At 37.1% G+C, this 13988-nt stretch overlaps 1 protein-coding gene across 5 annotated transcripts in view; it reads left to right on the top strand.

Moving 5' to 3' along the window:
- The first annotated feature begins 2262 nt into the window (after positions 1 to 2262).
- TBC1D22A (TBC1 domain family member 22A) overlaps positions 2263 to 13988 on the top strand; it is a 200173-nt gene continuing 188447 nt past the window's right edge. For all 5 annotated transcript variants that reach the window (XM_067315862.1, XM_067315871.1, XM_067315852.1 and 2 more), the window contains exons 1-4: positions 2263 to 2330; positions 5325 to 5381; positions 7691 to 8031; positions 9142 to 9321. In XM_067315862.1, the coding sequence (XP_067171963.1) occupies positions 2269 to 2330; positions 5325 to 5381; positions 7691 to 8031; positions 9142 to 9321 (640 nt within the window). In that variant the 5' untranslated portion in view covers positions 2263 to 2268. The remainder of the gene's footprint in view (positions 2331 to 5324; positions 5382 to 7690; positions 8032 to 9141; positions 9322 to 13988) is intronic.

Raw genomic sequence — 13988 nt, 5'->3', positions numbered from 1 at the left:
AAAGAAATACAAAAGTGAACGAAAAGTGAATGAAAATAGTGTCCTTGTCTTTTTGAAAGTCAGCAACAGAGAGGGCCCAGTCCAACTCTGGATGACTTCAGTCCCAGGGAGGGTCTAAACTGGCAGAAACTCCACAGTAACACTGACAGAGATTTTGTGAAGGTGTACTTCCTAATCTTCACTGTACCACTGTAACTCCATTTGCAGGTCAGTATTATCTGGACTACTCACTAGAACAAAACAATGCAGCAGTTCTGAGTTTCCAGTATAACATTCTGCACCATACTGAAAATTTAGGCACAACTTAAGACACACTGAATATAATGAAAATTAAATAATACTGTGAACATTGTACTGACTTGACTATGTAATTCAATAAATTAATGTAATTCACTTTTAAAATGAACTGGAAGTTCCACATGGCTGCACTGGATTTACAGAAAAGGTAAGTGGCTTTGGTTCAGAATTCAGGTCAAGTTTTACAAAGAGTACAGATGGCCTAGGCTAAAACTAAGTTTCCCTTTAACTTATATCAACAATGAACAAATAAAAGGACAGAAATATAGTTTCAACAGTGATATTAAGGCTAATGATAGAATGTGTTTTTTATGGATTTATCACTGTTTTTATTTGACAGACACAATCAAAAGTAGCTCTTTTTTGTACACTGACAGCAATGGGTCTAATTTAAATTTAACTAGCTAAGACCAAACAACAATTCATTTGTGACCGTACAGGTTTAATTTTTACCTTACCTAACAGGTGTACTTCATACTTGATTACACTTCTAGAGTATTCTGTTAAAGCTGCTGATACTTGAGGTCCCAATGCATTACAAAATGCTTTTATTTTCAGAATTTGTAACAGGGATCCTATTTAAAGGACACAAATAAAGAGGATACTACCCATTGGATATCCATCTATAAGTAGCATTGAAATTTCTGGGACATGCAGCCTTCACCATGATCTTGTGAGATCTCCTAAAGAAAGATTTTAGTTTTGTCAGTTCTTAGACTGTAACTGCCAAGGGAAGTCCCAAAGGAGGCAGAAAACTTCAGTTACTATCTTTTATTTTTAATAAGAAAGTTGCTATTGAAATATAGCATAATGAACAAATATTGGGTTGCAGAACTGGCCTCATACTACACATCAACTACGAGTTAATTTTGCCAGAATGTTCCCTGTCCACAGACACTGAGATATTAAATTAGGCTAACATTAGGATACACCAAAAACCTCTGTAAATCATCATTTAGTTTCTTAGAAACCATATTCCAAAGAGTAATGTAAAAAGGGGTCTATCATTTGCAGAAAAGTGAGATGCCTTTGGATCAGTATCACTGAGAGCTCTACAGATAATTAAAAAGCCCTTCCATCTTGTACCATATCAAACAAACAAAAAGAATGGATGCAACATGAAACCTAATCTTTAAGAGAACTTTAAGGCCAAGAAAGTTACAGAAAAGGTATTGGGGTCGCAAAAGTTACAAAAAAAGGGTAGCAGGATAAGTGATTTTGCCCTTAGTGATTATGTAACTGGAAAAATTAAAGTGGAAAAACCTATATAAAACCATGTTAATTCTAATTTGACATAAATCTGCCCTTTTCCTGCTGCAGCCTTCATCCACGCATCCTTCCATCGGCAGGAAAATTTTGCCTTCTTCAGAAAGAGTTGATCCCACTCCACACCCGCGCTTCAATGCGGAGGGCCGAACGCCCGGACACATTCCGCGCGGAGAACAGGGAAGTAAAAGCCACAGGCAGGAGCCGCCAGGGGCTCGGTGAACCACGGCAGGCTGGCACCAAGCACCGCGGCACGGGCCTTGGGAAGGACTTGGGCGAGGAGGCGGCTCTCGGGTGCCGACGGGGCCCAGCCGCGACGAAGGACAGAGCGGCCGGAACTGCGGCCTGCGCCGCCTCCCCCCCTGCCTCGGCGTCGCGCGGCCGCCGCCATTACAGGAGGGGCGGGCTGCGCCGTCACCCGAGACGGGCCCTGCCCCGGCCTCCCTCCGCAGCGGCCGCCCAGCACTCGCTAACCGCCATTGGGCGAATCCGACCTACCCGGCAGTACCCGCACTTCTGGTTGGCTGGAGCCGCGGGGCGGCTTTGGTGGGCGAATGAGGGACGGGGTTGTTTTCTAGTCCCAGGATGGCGGCGCACTGTCCCGTTTCTGTGGCAGGGTCTGGGGGGAGTAAGCTCTGAGGCAGCGGGTCGGGGCCGCGAGCCGAGCCGCGCCGCCGGGGGGGGGGGGATGAGGTGACGGCCGCCATGGCGAGCGATGGGGGCAGGAAGCAGTTCTGGAAGCGGAGCGGCGCGAAGGTGCCGGGCAGGTGAGAGGGGCGCCGCGGGGCCTCGGCGCTGGCGGGCTGGCGCGGGGGGCGGCGGTTGCCCCGCCCGGGGTAAGCTCGGCCGGGGGCGGCTGCGGGGGCTGGTCTCGCCGCGCCGCCCCGTCCCGCCCTGCCGAGGCAGCGGCCCCGGCCCTCGGGAGCTGCGTGAGCAGGGTCGTGTCCCTGCTGCTCCCCGCAGGGAGCCGTCGCCGGCAGGGACGTGGTTACTTACTGCTCATAGCCGGGAAGCTTGTGTAGGGCCTCGTGGTTCCTTCGTGGGTTGTTCCTTGTCAGCTCTATGCCCAAAATATTTCGGTATTGGGCTACTCCGTTTATCTTAGCAAAGATCGCTAGTTGTCTCGGTAAGCTTTAGATATAACTTACTTGTGTTAACAAGTTGTCAGTGAGTAAATAGAAGCTTGTTGAGTTAGCCTTTCAATAGGCCTCTGGAAAGGTCCTGCATAAGAAGTGTCTGAATGGTGAGAGGAGAAAAGAAATATTGCACTGAATCGAAGGCCGTAGCTAAAAAGTAAACATGAACGGTCAATTTTGTTAATGATAGAGCAATAACTGCAGTTATTCTACAGTTCTATACCACATCTTCTGTCCAATACATTCATCTTTCCACATGTAAGCCGTTTGGGTGGTGGATTTTATGTCATTGTTATTAGCCAAAGCTTGAGAAGATTGAGAAATTTCCAAGTGACAAATGGAGAGATTAATGATTCTTAATCTCCTTGAGTGGATTGCTGCTTCTTTTCAGTGCAGACTAACAAAAGCATGTTAAAAAAAATACCCAGTCATGAACAAAAATATTTCCATTACAACAAACTGTGTACAAACTTGGAAAAGTGTTTGAAGCTGGTGGGGAAAATTAGTAACTTAAAAAAATAGAAAGCTTTGTTTCTAGGGTAGTCTCAGTTTCTAGTTGTTAAATCTTGTTAAAAATGGGAAAACTGTGTATTATTTTTGTTCAATGACCAAGGTTTACAGTGTTTAATTAACAACTTAGCATTTTCTTTGTGAATTTGAGTAGTTTTATCTTGTAAGACTACTATAAAGTGCAGTTTCCCGTGCAGTCTATTTTGAAATACCATCAGTTTCTCCACTTTTTTCCTGAAGTGTGAATGGTAGACCCAGTCATTTTATCAATGCTAAGAGCTACAAAAACATTCTCCTATTCAAAAATTTCCAGCAAATACATCCAAGAATCTCATTAACCCTTTTGACTACTGCATCAGGCCCAGAACTCATGTTTGGATGATTATTTAACATTACTAGCCCTCCCCCATCCCTAAACTGTCCACACAATAGAGTACATTTCTGTTTCTTACACTCTTTCTGTAAGAATAATGTGTGTTCTTGGTTTTGAGGTAAAGGTAACTTTACACTTCATGTTACTTACTTAAAATCAGCAAAATAATTCTGACCGTGCTTTAACTTCTTCCAGTCTTTGTTATTCATAAGAACTAATCAGTAGTGATTTTGTTTCTTTAGTTACAAACTAATTTTTCTGGTCTGACTGTTTTTGTCTTCCTTAACTTCTTATTCTGTAGTTTTACTAAATCCTTTTGGGAGTGAAATACATCTTTGACTCTCCTCCCTTATGTAGATAGGTCTATGAATAGTTCCAGTTATTTAATTTGCAGGTAACTGCAGGCATTGGCAATAATGGGGAAGCAGTGGAGAATGTGGTGGTGGTGGTGGGGGTTGTTGTTTTTAGTGTGGGTGGATTCCCTTCCTGTTCATTCTTAGAGTGTTTGAAGGAAAAGGTAGAATCCCTTTGTATGCCAAAGTAGAAGGTGAGTGGTGACACCTACTCATACGATCATAGAGCTCAGGAAAGTGCCCACAGACACTTGACAGTGGAGGGCGTACAGTCATGTGGGAAGATTGACAGTGGATTGACTTCTTGATTTGCATGAGATTACATACAGTCAAAGAGACTATGAACCACAATTCTCAGTCATCTCTATGGTTAATTTTGTAACTGTTAATACTGCCTCTTTAGTATAAATCTAAACCTCTTTTAAGTTTTATTATGACTGCAGTCTCTCTGGCTTGGTTCTGTTTCAGTTTACAAAGATTGGATTTGTTTATGGTCTTGAGATTGCTTTTCTTTTGTCATGGGTCATGCTTATTTCCTTATGTGTGGTTTTTAGTACAGGTTTTGTAACAGGAGCAAATTACATGCAGTGCTATAAGGTCTAGCAACAGGAGAGTTTTATACCAGTAATTTGTATAATTGTATATTTTGTATTATAAAGCCACACATCTTGCTTTGTTTTCCATGTAGTTTTGTCTTAAATAATTTTGTAGCTGAAACCTTGAAGGAAGTTAACTTTTATATTGAAGAGATTGTTTTATTGCTGACATGATAATATGCATTTTTGTAATATTGAGATTGTAGTAAACAAATCTGTAGTTACAAGCTTAGTTATTTCAAAGTGCTTTTTTAATATTCCTATGACTTAGATTTTTCTAAAACACCATCTTTTGTATATTGTGTCTTTTTTCTTTAAGTTTACTAGCCTTGTGCTTTAATAACTGCTAGGAACTGACCTATTAGATTTTGGGCCACAAGGATATAGAGAAGATTAAATCTTTACCAACAAGTCTTTGAGAAGTTATATTTTATTTCTGGCAAAAGATAAATGAAGAAGTGATAAATCAGAAATGTGAAAGAGTTCAAAAGCAGTGTGGATTCTTATTGTGGAGTTAACTTTTTTCTTGTTTTAATTCTTTGCCAGAAAAAATAAGTCAGCCTAAGCTTGCCTAGCCCTTAAAAAGAGATCCTGTTTGGCAAATATAGTGTTTTATTGAATTACTTTTTAGTATATACTTTAATTTCATGTTTTTTTATTTTTTAGTAGTATGGTTCTTTGAAATGGAAAACTGCTGAAACTTCTTTTAGTTCAGTTTATTAGTTACTATTTACTTAAAAAATGGTTGGCTTTTTGTGTATTATTTTTGTGATAACTCTTTCTTTTCCCTTAGTATCCAACATGTGTATGGAGCTCAACATCCGCCTTTCGATCCGTTATTACATGGAACGTAAGTTAGGCTAATATTCAAATATGCATGGTAATTTCTGTATCCTCTAACTTCTCTCCTCCTTTTCTTCCTTGTTGCCTAAAAAGCTATTGGTAATCTTCCTTTTCCAATTTTTGTCGTAATCTTGACTTCTCTGTTCTAGCTTCTCATTTGTGACTTCCTGATTCTTACCATTTGAGAGTAGCAAATAAGCTGTTCAGTGTTTTGCCTGACAAAGATTGTGAATTTTTGTTGTCTGTTTGCAGTGCCCTATACATTAAAACTGTATGGTAAATACTAATCTTCAGCAGGTGAAGTTTACACTTCAGGTGTAAGCTGCTTTCCTGTATGCATCTCCCTGTTGATGGACTGCTTATTTCTTTTTCTATCTATAAAAGAAAGCTGTTAAGAGCAAGTCCTGAAGTGATTCAGGTTATAATATAGATCATTTTGAGTTAAAGGTGGGCATTTTGCTGGTGAGTGAGAAGATTGTAAGTAGGATAGGAGAGATTTTGAAGTCATTTAAAAGTTTATTGTCTCAGATTATGATTATTGGATATCAGAACACACTACACATGAAAATGGCAAAATTATATTAAAAATCATTAATAGCCAAAAAAAAATTTTTCATGCTAATAACCCACAATTAATGCAACTGAACAATTTTCATCTCCTTACTGCTGAGGTGTCTAGCAAAATGAATTACTGCATTCTGACAGCTTCTGCTTTTTTAAGTTTTGCTCTTCCTTTTTTTTTTTTTTTTTTTGATCTTTTTGGAAATAGTTTGCTTTAACTTTTGTCAAGGACAAAGTTGTTTCTGGCTTGCTGGTACGTGTCACAGCTCATTTAAAACCGGTATTACTGTTAAAATGGTGGTGAATGAGAATTTGGGGAAAATTGTACAACTGGTAAATGAATCACTAAAGGCAATGAGGAAAAACATTAATGTTAGAAGGAAAAGTATTAGCTTGGAGGTGGTACTTCTAGTGGAGTCTTTCAGGGGCTGGTTTGGAAAGTCACAAGAAACAAGCAAATGTTAGTTAATTTTTCAGATGATACGGAGTTGAAGGCAGTTGAAATATGTGACCTTGAGGATTGAAGAAAAAGATGTGGGATGAATTAGTTCAAAATGTGCAATTATACAGAGAGACCCAGTAACAAAAACTGGAACCTCATTGCTTGAAATGTAACAGAAGAGGAGAAAGACTTTACTATTTTAAATGATAATGATGAGTCAGGGAAAAAGGTGGATGTTGTAGGACCCCTTGAAAAAGAGATTCCCAGTAACCTGCAACAGTAACATTACTGACATTGCATCAGGCCTTGGTGAAAACTTTTTCTGATGTCTCTGGCTGCCAATGATGTTTCTGGCTGTCTTGCTTTAACAGAAAAAGATTAAACTAGTATGGGTGGAAAGAAATGGCTAATCATAAAGGATGATTAAGTGAATGGCAGTTTTTTTTTTAAGAGGTGACTGGGAGACTGATTCAGCTTAATGCCTGATTTAGCTGAAGACTGAAAGGAGATGTGATAGCTTTGTATTACTGTAAATGAGGACAAGTGCTAAGCTAAGGAGGGATACTTAATTCGTCTATTCATACACTGTGTGTTGACAGAGGGAGAAAAGGTTATGAGCTTGTTGGGGTACATTTAAACTAGTAACTGGGGGAAATATCCTGATTATAAGAAGAATAAAGTTCTGAAGCAGATTCTTGCTAGAATGCCTGAGTGGGAGGAATGATAGATTTAATGAGTTTTAAAATGGAACTTGACTTGTTTATGACAGTGATTGTATTATGTGATTGCTTGTGATGACTTAGGACTAGACTTGATTTGATTACTGCTCGTGTATTGTTACAGAGCAATTGCATTGAAAGGCCTGAAACCTCTATAGGTGTTCATGAAGTAAGAAAACTAAAATGTGTCCTTTTTATCTTATAAATTATTCCAGTAATATTCTTTTTATTTTGACTTTGGGCTTTTGTTTCTTATTCTTTTTGGACCTATTGAAAAACATAATATTTAGTTTTTATCAAGTAGCAAATTGCAAATCTGAAAAAGTGTATTTTTTCAAGACACAAAAGAGGGAAGGATCTGTTCAGCTTCCATTAAAAGCCAAGGAGAGTTAGGTTACCTGTCTCTGTTTTTGGAAATTTTCCACTACATGCTATCGTGGTTGGAAGCAGCAGCAATATTCATAGAGGGAGCTGAGCAGTTGCTATCTACAGAATGTCAAGCCCAGATTTCTGGTTTTTTGGCTTTTACTTCATTACCAGTTCTTTAAATATTGTTGTTGTTGTTTTTTTTTTTTTTTTTTTTTTTTTGAACAGCTTGATAAAAACAGTTTCAAAACCACCTACCACTCCAGTAAAACTAAAGAAAGTCAGCACCTTCCAAGAATTTGAAAGTAACACAAGTGATGCTTGGGATCTTGGGGATGATGATGATGAACTCTTAGCAATAGCTGCCGAAAACTTAAATACTGAAGTGGTCATGGAAACAGCTCACAAAGTAATTCAGAATCACAGCAAATTACAAGAACAGCATAAATTGCAGGAGGAACAGCTACAGGAAGAAAAACAAGTGGAATCTTCAGAGCTGTCTTCAATTGCATATGGTGATAATAGGCTTGTTAAATCAGTCAGTGAAGGTCATACATCAAGTTCATCAGGTATGTTAAGAAATGAAAAAAGACATTGAAAATCATTTTAGGTAGTTATATTTTCCTTTTAGGGAATTAACCCATTCTTAAACTTTTCTTAATACCAGAAGAAAATATTGATGATCAATATTAATTGATTTGAGGGAGATGCTTCGTGTTATACTGAACTTTAAAGTATGTGTGTGAGAAATACATGGGGGAGGGAAGAATAATTAACTTTTTTTTATTTTCAGTTTTAATACATCTTTGGTTTTGGGAGGAAGTTGTACTATTGAGCATAATTTAATGGTTAACTGCACCAAAACATATGCAATTTATGCAATTAGTTTTAAAATATTTGTACAACTGTGGAAAACTTATTATTAAAATGCTTTTCAAACAAATGTTACAAGTCTTAGTTGAAGATCCTGGGAATTATTAAATGATTATAAGCTAGTTCAGTAACATCTTATGATGTTGTTCATCTTGCCTTCCTTTTGGTAACTTCACCAAAACTTCAGCTCTACATTCAGGGCAAACATTTGCTTTTATATGAAGCTTTTGATAATGTTCTTTCATGTACAAGTAGGCTTTGTGGAAGTAGGGTGCTTGTATACTGTGATTATTAAATACCTTGGAACAATAACTCTCGTGTTCCTGGTGTTTAACTTTTATTTTCTTTTGAGAACAATACTGTATAAAGTATATTGAAAAATGAGAGAAACCATTCATGTGGACTGGGAAGTGCATCCTCATGTGATCTGGTCTGTGTTTTCTGTATGAACTTTAAAGCAACCACTTACAATGATTTCTCAGCTTTTTTAACAATGGTAGGGCTGGTAGGGAAACACCCTTCAATAGCATTGGGATTTTAGAAATAAGTTTCCTTACTGTTAATATGATTTAGCATTTAAATAAGGTATGATCTCTAATTGATGTGTTTTAATTGTGGAGCACTATTTGAAGGAAGAATGCTGCTCCTGCTAATCCTGTGTCATTTGAAATTCAAAACTTGAGCTATACTTGAGAGAATTTTCTCCAAAATGTAATTCTATGTAAATTCACTGAATCAGAATAAACTCAAGTTATTAGTAGCCTCCTCACTGCCTGAGGCTAACATATGCTGCTTTTTCCCTTCAGATAATGCCAGTGAAAATTCTTTCATGCAGAGATCACAGTCCCTTCCACAAACTTCCACACCTCCCTTGGTGAGCGGAATGATAGACCATAATACCTCAGTTACTCCTGCATTAACTGAAAGAGAAGCATCCCGATTAGACAAATTTAAGCAGCTACTGGCTGGCCCTAACACAGATCTTGGTGAGTATCTATGAATCATCTAAGAATCTGAGTTCCATCCAAATAACTCTGTTGTGTGTCTCTCAAACTTTGTTGTTTAACATACTGTTTTGCCTAATGGTTTGGTTAAAATGTAATCCCTTCGACATTTAGAATTGACTTTGTTAAAGAAGGACAAAATATAATTGCTTTATTTATGCTTATAATATGCAATTTGCATGCATCCTGTTAATGAGTTCTTTGTATTACCTAGATGTTACATGTTCTGTCCTTTCTCACATTATTTCTTTCTACTGGACTAACCTCTGGAGAAAAAACAACGCAGAATTAGCCAAGTTTAATATTATTGCCTGATAATGGAACAGCATGCAGTATAAGAGTGATTTTTATGCTTATGAAAATGAATGCGAAAAATGCTTAGGCACTGAAGTATTACTACCTGTCTTCACAGTGAGCATTCTTCATGTTCATGAGCTGATACAGTAGTTAGGTGTAATCCGTGAATGCTGACAATATGTTTATATGAAAACAACTTTATTGTCAGATAACAGACTTTCTTTTGTGCATTAGATTTTAACTGCTGAAAGATAAATATAAATAAGTGCTGATCTGATAATTCTCGGATTAAAACTGCTCCTGGAGTATGAAAAATGAGTGGTGCAGTGTTTGACTGCTTCTAGGCCTCAGTGCTGAAGTTACAGCTACTTCTGCTGAGAGGCTATCACAGAATCAAGTGGTTTTGCAACCCAAGTGAAAATCTAGAGAGACTAGAAATAGCACACTGTATTTGGATAACTTGTTTAGTCACTTAGAAGTAGGAGTTTATGTCAAAATAATTAATAAACAAGATGACTTTGAGTTATACCATGCTGGAAGATATCTGCAGGAAACACTTGTGGAAAGAAGTAGAAACTGCATGTTTGTAGTTCTTGAATTGACACTTCTCTGTACAGCAATTGTCATGAGGCTTCTTCAATATGTTATCAGTCGTGGCTTTTTTTTCTTTTTGTGCTGTGTCTTAATGAGATTGATGCCAGCAGAGTAGAACTTCAGAAACAGTACTTTTGATAACTAGACCAGATTTAATACTTCAGTGAGTTATAGGACATTCTGATAAAATGGAACTGTAAATAAACTATGAGGTGTTAAAAATTCCATATTTCATATAAGCTTAAAAATTAAAATCCAACATCACTTTTTCTCCCTTTGTGATCTGACAGATGTTATGAGCTACGTGATAGTGGCTGATGTTAAAATTCAAAATTAAAGTTAGTTTTTTTAAATTTATTTTTTGAACAGAATATTGTCATAATAGAAAACTTGGTTACAAAAGGTTAAAAAGTCAGAGTTAAGATAAGTTTAAACCTATCCATTTGACTTTTAATACCTTATTAGATAGAAATACTTTCCCAACTAGTCAAATTTAAAGATAAAGGTAAAACATTTTGGAAGGGAAGGAAGGAGAATTTACACTGTTCTTAGGATTGCAGTCATTGTGGCTAAAGTGAGATTTTCATTATTGTTTTTAAACTAATCTAAGTTTTGTTTTGCTTCCCTTTTGAACTTCCTAAATTTCACATAGGACTATGAATAGGAAAATAAAATTTGAATATAGTTATGGATGGCTTTATTAAAATGCGAAACATATAATATGCTTTCAGTATTTTTTGAAGCAGTTGCCACAAAATAATGCCTTTTTTACATCTGCTCATTGATTCTCTTGGTATACAAACTTAAATCAGTGCAGAATTTGATGTTTAGTGTGAATTATAATTTTAAGTCCAATTTTGAATTTCTGATGCACATGTTTTGGCTTTTGGTTGTAGCTAGGATATTTCTAGTAGCATTTTCTAGTAAGTATATAATGATATATAATCGTATTTTATATGATCTTTCTTAGTTAAAAATGAGCTAGCTATTGCCCACAGACAAATTCTTGATGATCATAAAGCTATATGTGTTGTTAGTGCTTGGGCAATATATAGATATGTGTGTGTGTGTGTAGGGGAGATATAGGTGTGAGTGTATGTTTATAGGCATATGTGTGTATATATATGTGTGTGTAAATATACACATGTATGTGTGTGCATGCATATATACAGTTACATACATATGTGTATATGCATATGACCATATGAGCTCATCAGAATCTGGTGTGCCTTCGTTTTTATATATTCATTTTTTGGGAGATGTTTGTTCTAGCTCCATGTTACAATAAAGATGATCTTTATAAAGGATTTTTGATTTTTAATAATGTTAGGAGTCTGGGAAATTGTGTAATTTTTTGTTCCGGAAAATGCTGAAAATGGACTAAGGTAGAGCTAGAGACCGGGCTCCAAGATAAGATTTGTAGCGAGTAAAGAGGTAACAGCTAGCTATTCTGTTGTAGCTGGCTCATTCTTTTTGTGTGCATACGTATGTTGTGCTGTGGTACATGTGGGTCTTTTTGTTATGTGATACAGCCGCAAATGGTGGGGTTGTTTGTCATGATGGTCTGAACTAGCAGGCAGTCATCTTGAAGACATCTTAGCAAAAATTTCTGTTCATTTCTGGATCTTATATAGTAATGTTGGCTTTGCTTGGAAAATAGTAGTAGTAACAGCAGCAAAGCATTCCTGTTGACTTTGTTTTCTTGAGGTAGATTTCCATATGTTGAGAGAGATTATGCAACAGGTCTTTCCAGAGCAATATAAAAAATAATAAGCTGTGGAACTGAAACAATGACATGCACGTTTTCAACTCCAGTCTTTTCTCCTATCAAAACGGGAGAAATCAACACAAGACTAAGAACACAAAGTAGTACAACTGACCTTGAAATCCTTCCAGTCACACTTGAATAATCATTAGCCGATATATTGTAAAATGCAATGTTAGTTTTGTACGTCAACTAGAGAGCGTGAAAGAGTGTGTTCTCTTTCGCCAGAAAACTCAAGAGTTCTCAAAAAGATGGACCATGCATATAAATTGGGAAGTGCAGGTTATTTTAGCCATTGAAGTCTACTAGCAGATTTTGGAGTCTGGCTTTGGTCTATAGGTTGGATATTGTGAAGCTGTAGAAATAGGTAGATTCCATCAACCCCATCAGTTACACACTGAATGAAGTAAGATGCAAGAAATAGACTGTAGTCAGGATTTGAATCCTCTGGCGATTATTACAAAAGTGTATAGTGACAGCACCATTCTCAGAGTTTCTGTATACAGTTTTATCCAGTAGTCACTTACATACACAAATAGTTATAAGAGTGGGACACAATTTGAGATGAGAATAAAATAAAGAATGTAAACCAGAAAAGGAAGAAAAAAGCCCAGAACTGCCAGTGATTGATATTTTCTTGTCTGTGTGCATCTGAATATAGTTATTAGAAATAAAAGAAAAGAATTTGTTTTCTTAACTCTTACTTATGAATAAAGAGCCTATGTCTGTGGCTCGACAGTGCCTGTGACTGATTTTTTTAATATATGTTTTATACAGTTGAACTAATAAACTCACTCTTGTAATTTCTAATTGCCTTTGTAGTTGTTCTGATTCCTCCCCTAAGTCCTCCTAATCCACTTTTCTACTCTGTCCTGCAGGCATCTTTGTTGTTTGCATGCTAAGTAGATGCAAATAATATGTCTTATTTCCTTTTAGCTCTTTGTATTTGGCTATTGCTATGCTGTTATTACACTTTTCCCATTTACACAAGAGGTAATGTAAATTGGATATCAAGAGTAGTTAGCTATACAAAAAGCCAAAACAAAAAAAAGAAAACAGTTTCTATAGAAATGATACTTCTAGATATGATTCATGCTGCAGGAGAGAAGTGTTCAAAAACCCCACCAATACACCTCCAAGTATTAATATAATGCAAAGAATGGGAAGATAATCTCATAAAATTACAATTACAAAAAGAAACTTGCTATGCAAGTTGAATCATGTTATGTCAGAAAATGTGCGCTGGTGGAAGGAAACTGTTGTAAGAAGCAGTTTTAGTTAGAGGGATTTGGGGCCAGCCCACATCAAATAGATCATATTGAAGTGTACTGGGTGCAGCTTCAGGAAGAAGGATCAGCCTGGAGATGGCAATACAGCAATGGTTAGTAGAGAACCACTGAATAGATTGTAGGGCCTGTGTGTCTGCATAGTCTTCCAGTGTTGATACCGCGTGCCAGGTTACTCAAAGAGAATAATTTACAGTGCACTAATTGCTTTGTGCTTATTCTTGCCTTGCAGTGAATTCAGTGTAGATTTACTCCATTTCAGGCCTTGTCTTTCCTTGCAGCAGACCTTACATTACTGAACAGAGATGTACTCTTTTTGTTTTGCTTCCAGGATCTTTTGCAAACAATTGGTTGCTTAAAGGGGAGGGACGAGGCTTTAACAAAACAGCATTGGGAAGCTATCTTTGAGAAGAACTTTCTCTAACTCTTTCCTTCAACAGATTACATATATAAGAGGGACAGTACCACTATGCCGTCTAGTTTCCAATTTAGGTTTAGTTCTATAAAATTTGTTGGACATGTGTTTTTAAGTAGTCTTGCACAATGTTTTAGAGAGTTGTGTTTGTCCAGAAAAAACAATATAAGCAAAATAAATAAGTGAACTATATTGAGGAAAATCAGACTAATTTCTAACTACCAACAAGTCATTGCATACTGGTAATCTTAACATGGCAGGCGTACGATGGGTTTTGTGATATCACTTTAAA

Source organism: Apteryx mantelli, chromosome 1 (assembly GCF_036417845.1).
Source record: "Apteryx mantelli isolate bAptMan1 chromosome 1, bAptMan1.hap1, whole genome shotgun sequence".
Classification (NCBI taxonomy): domain Eukaryota; kingdom Metazoa; phylum Chordata; class Aves; order Apterygiformes; family Apterygidae; genus Apteryx; species Apteryx mantelli.
The sequence above is the reverse complement of the archived record's forward strand: the minus strand, read 5'-3'. Positions and strand labels throughout refer to the sequence as shown.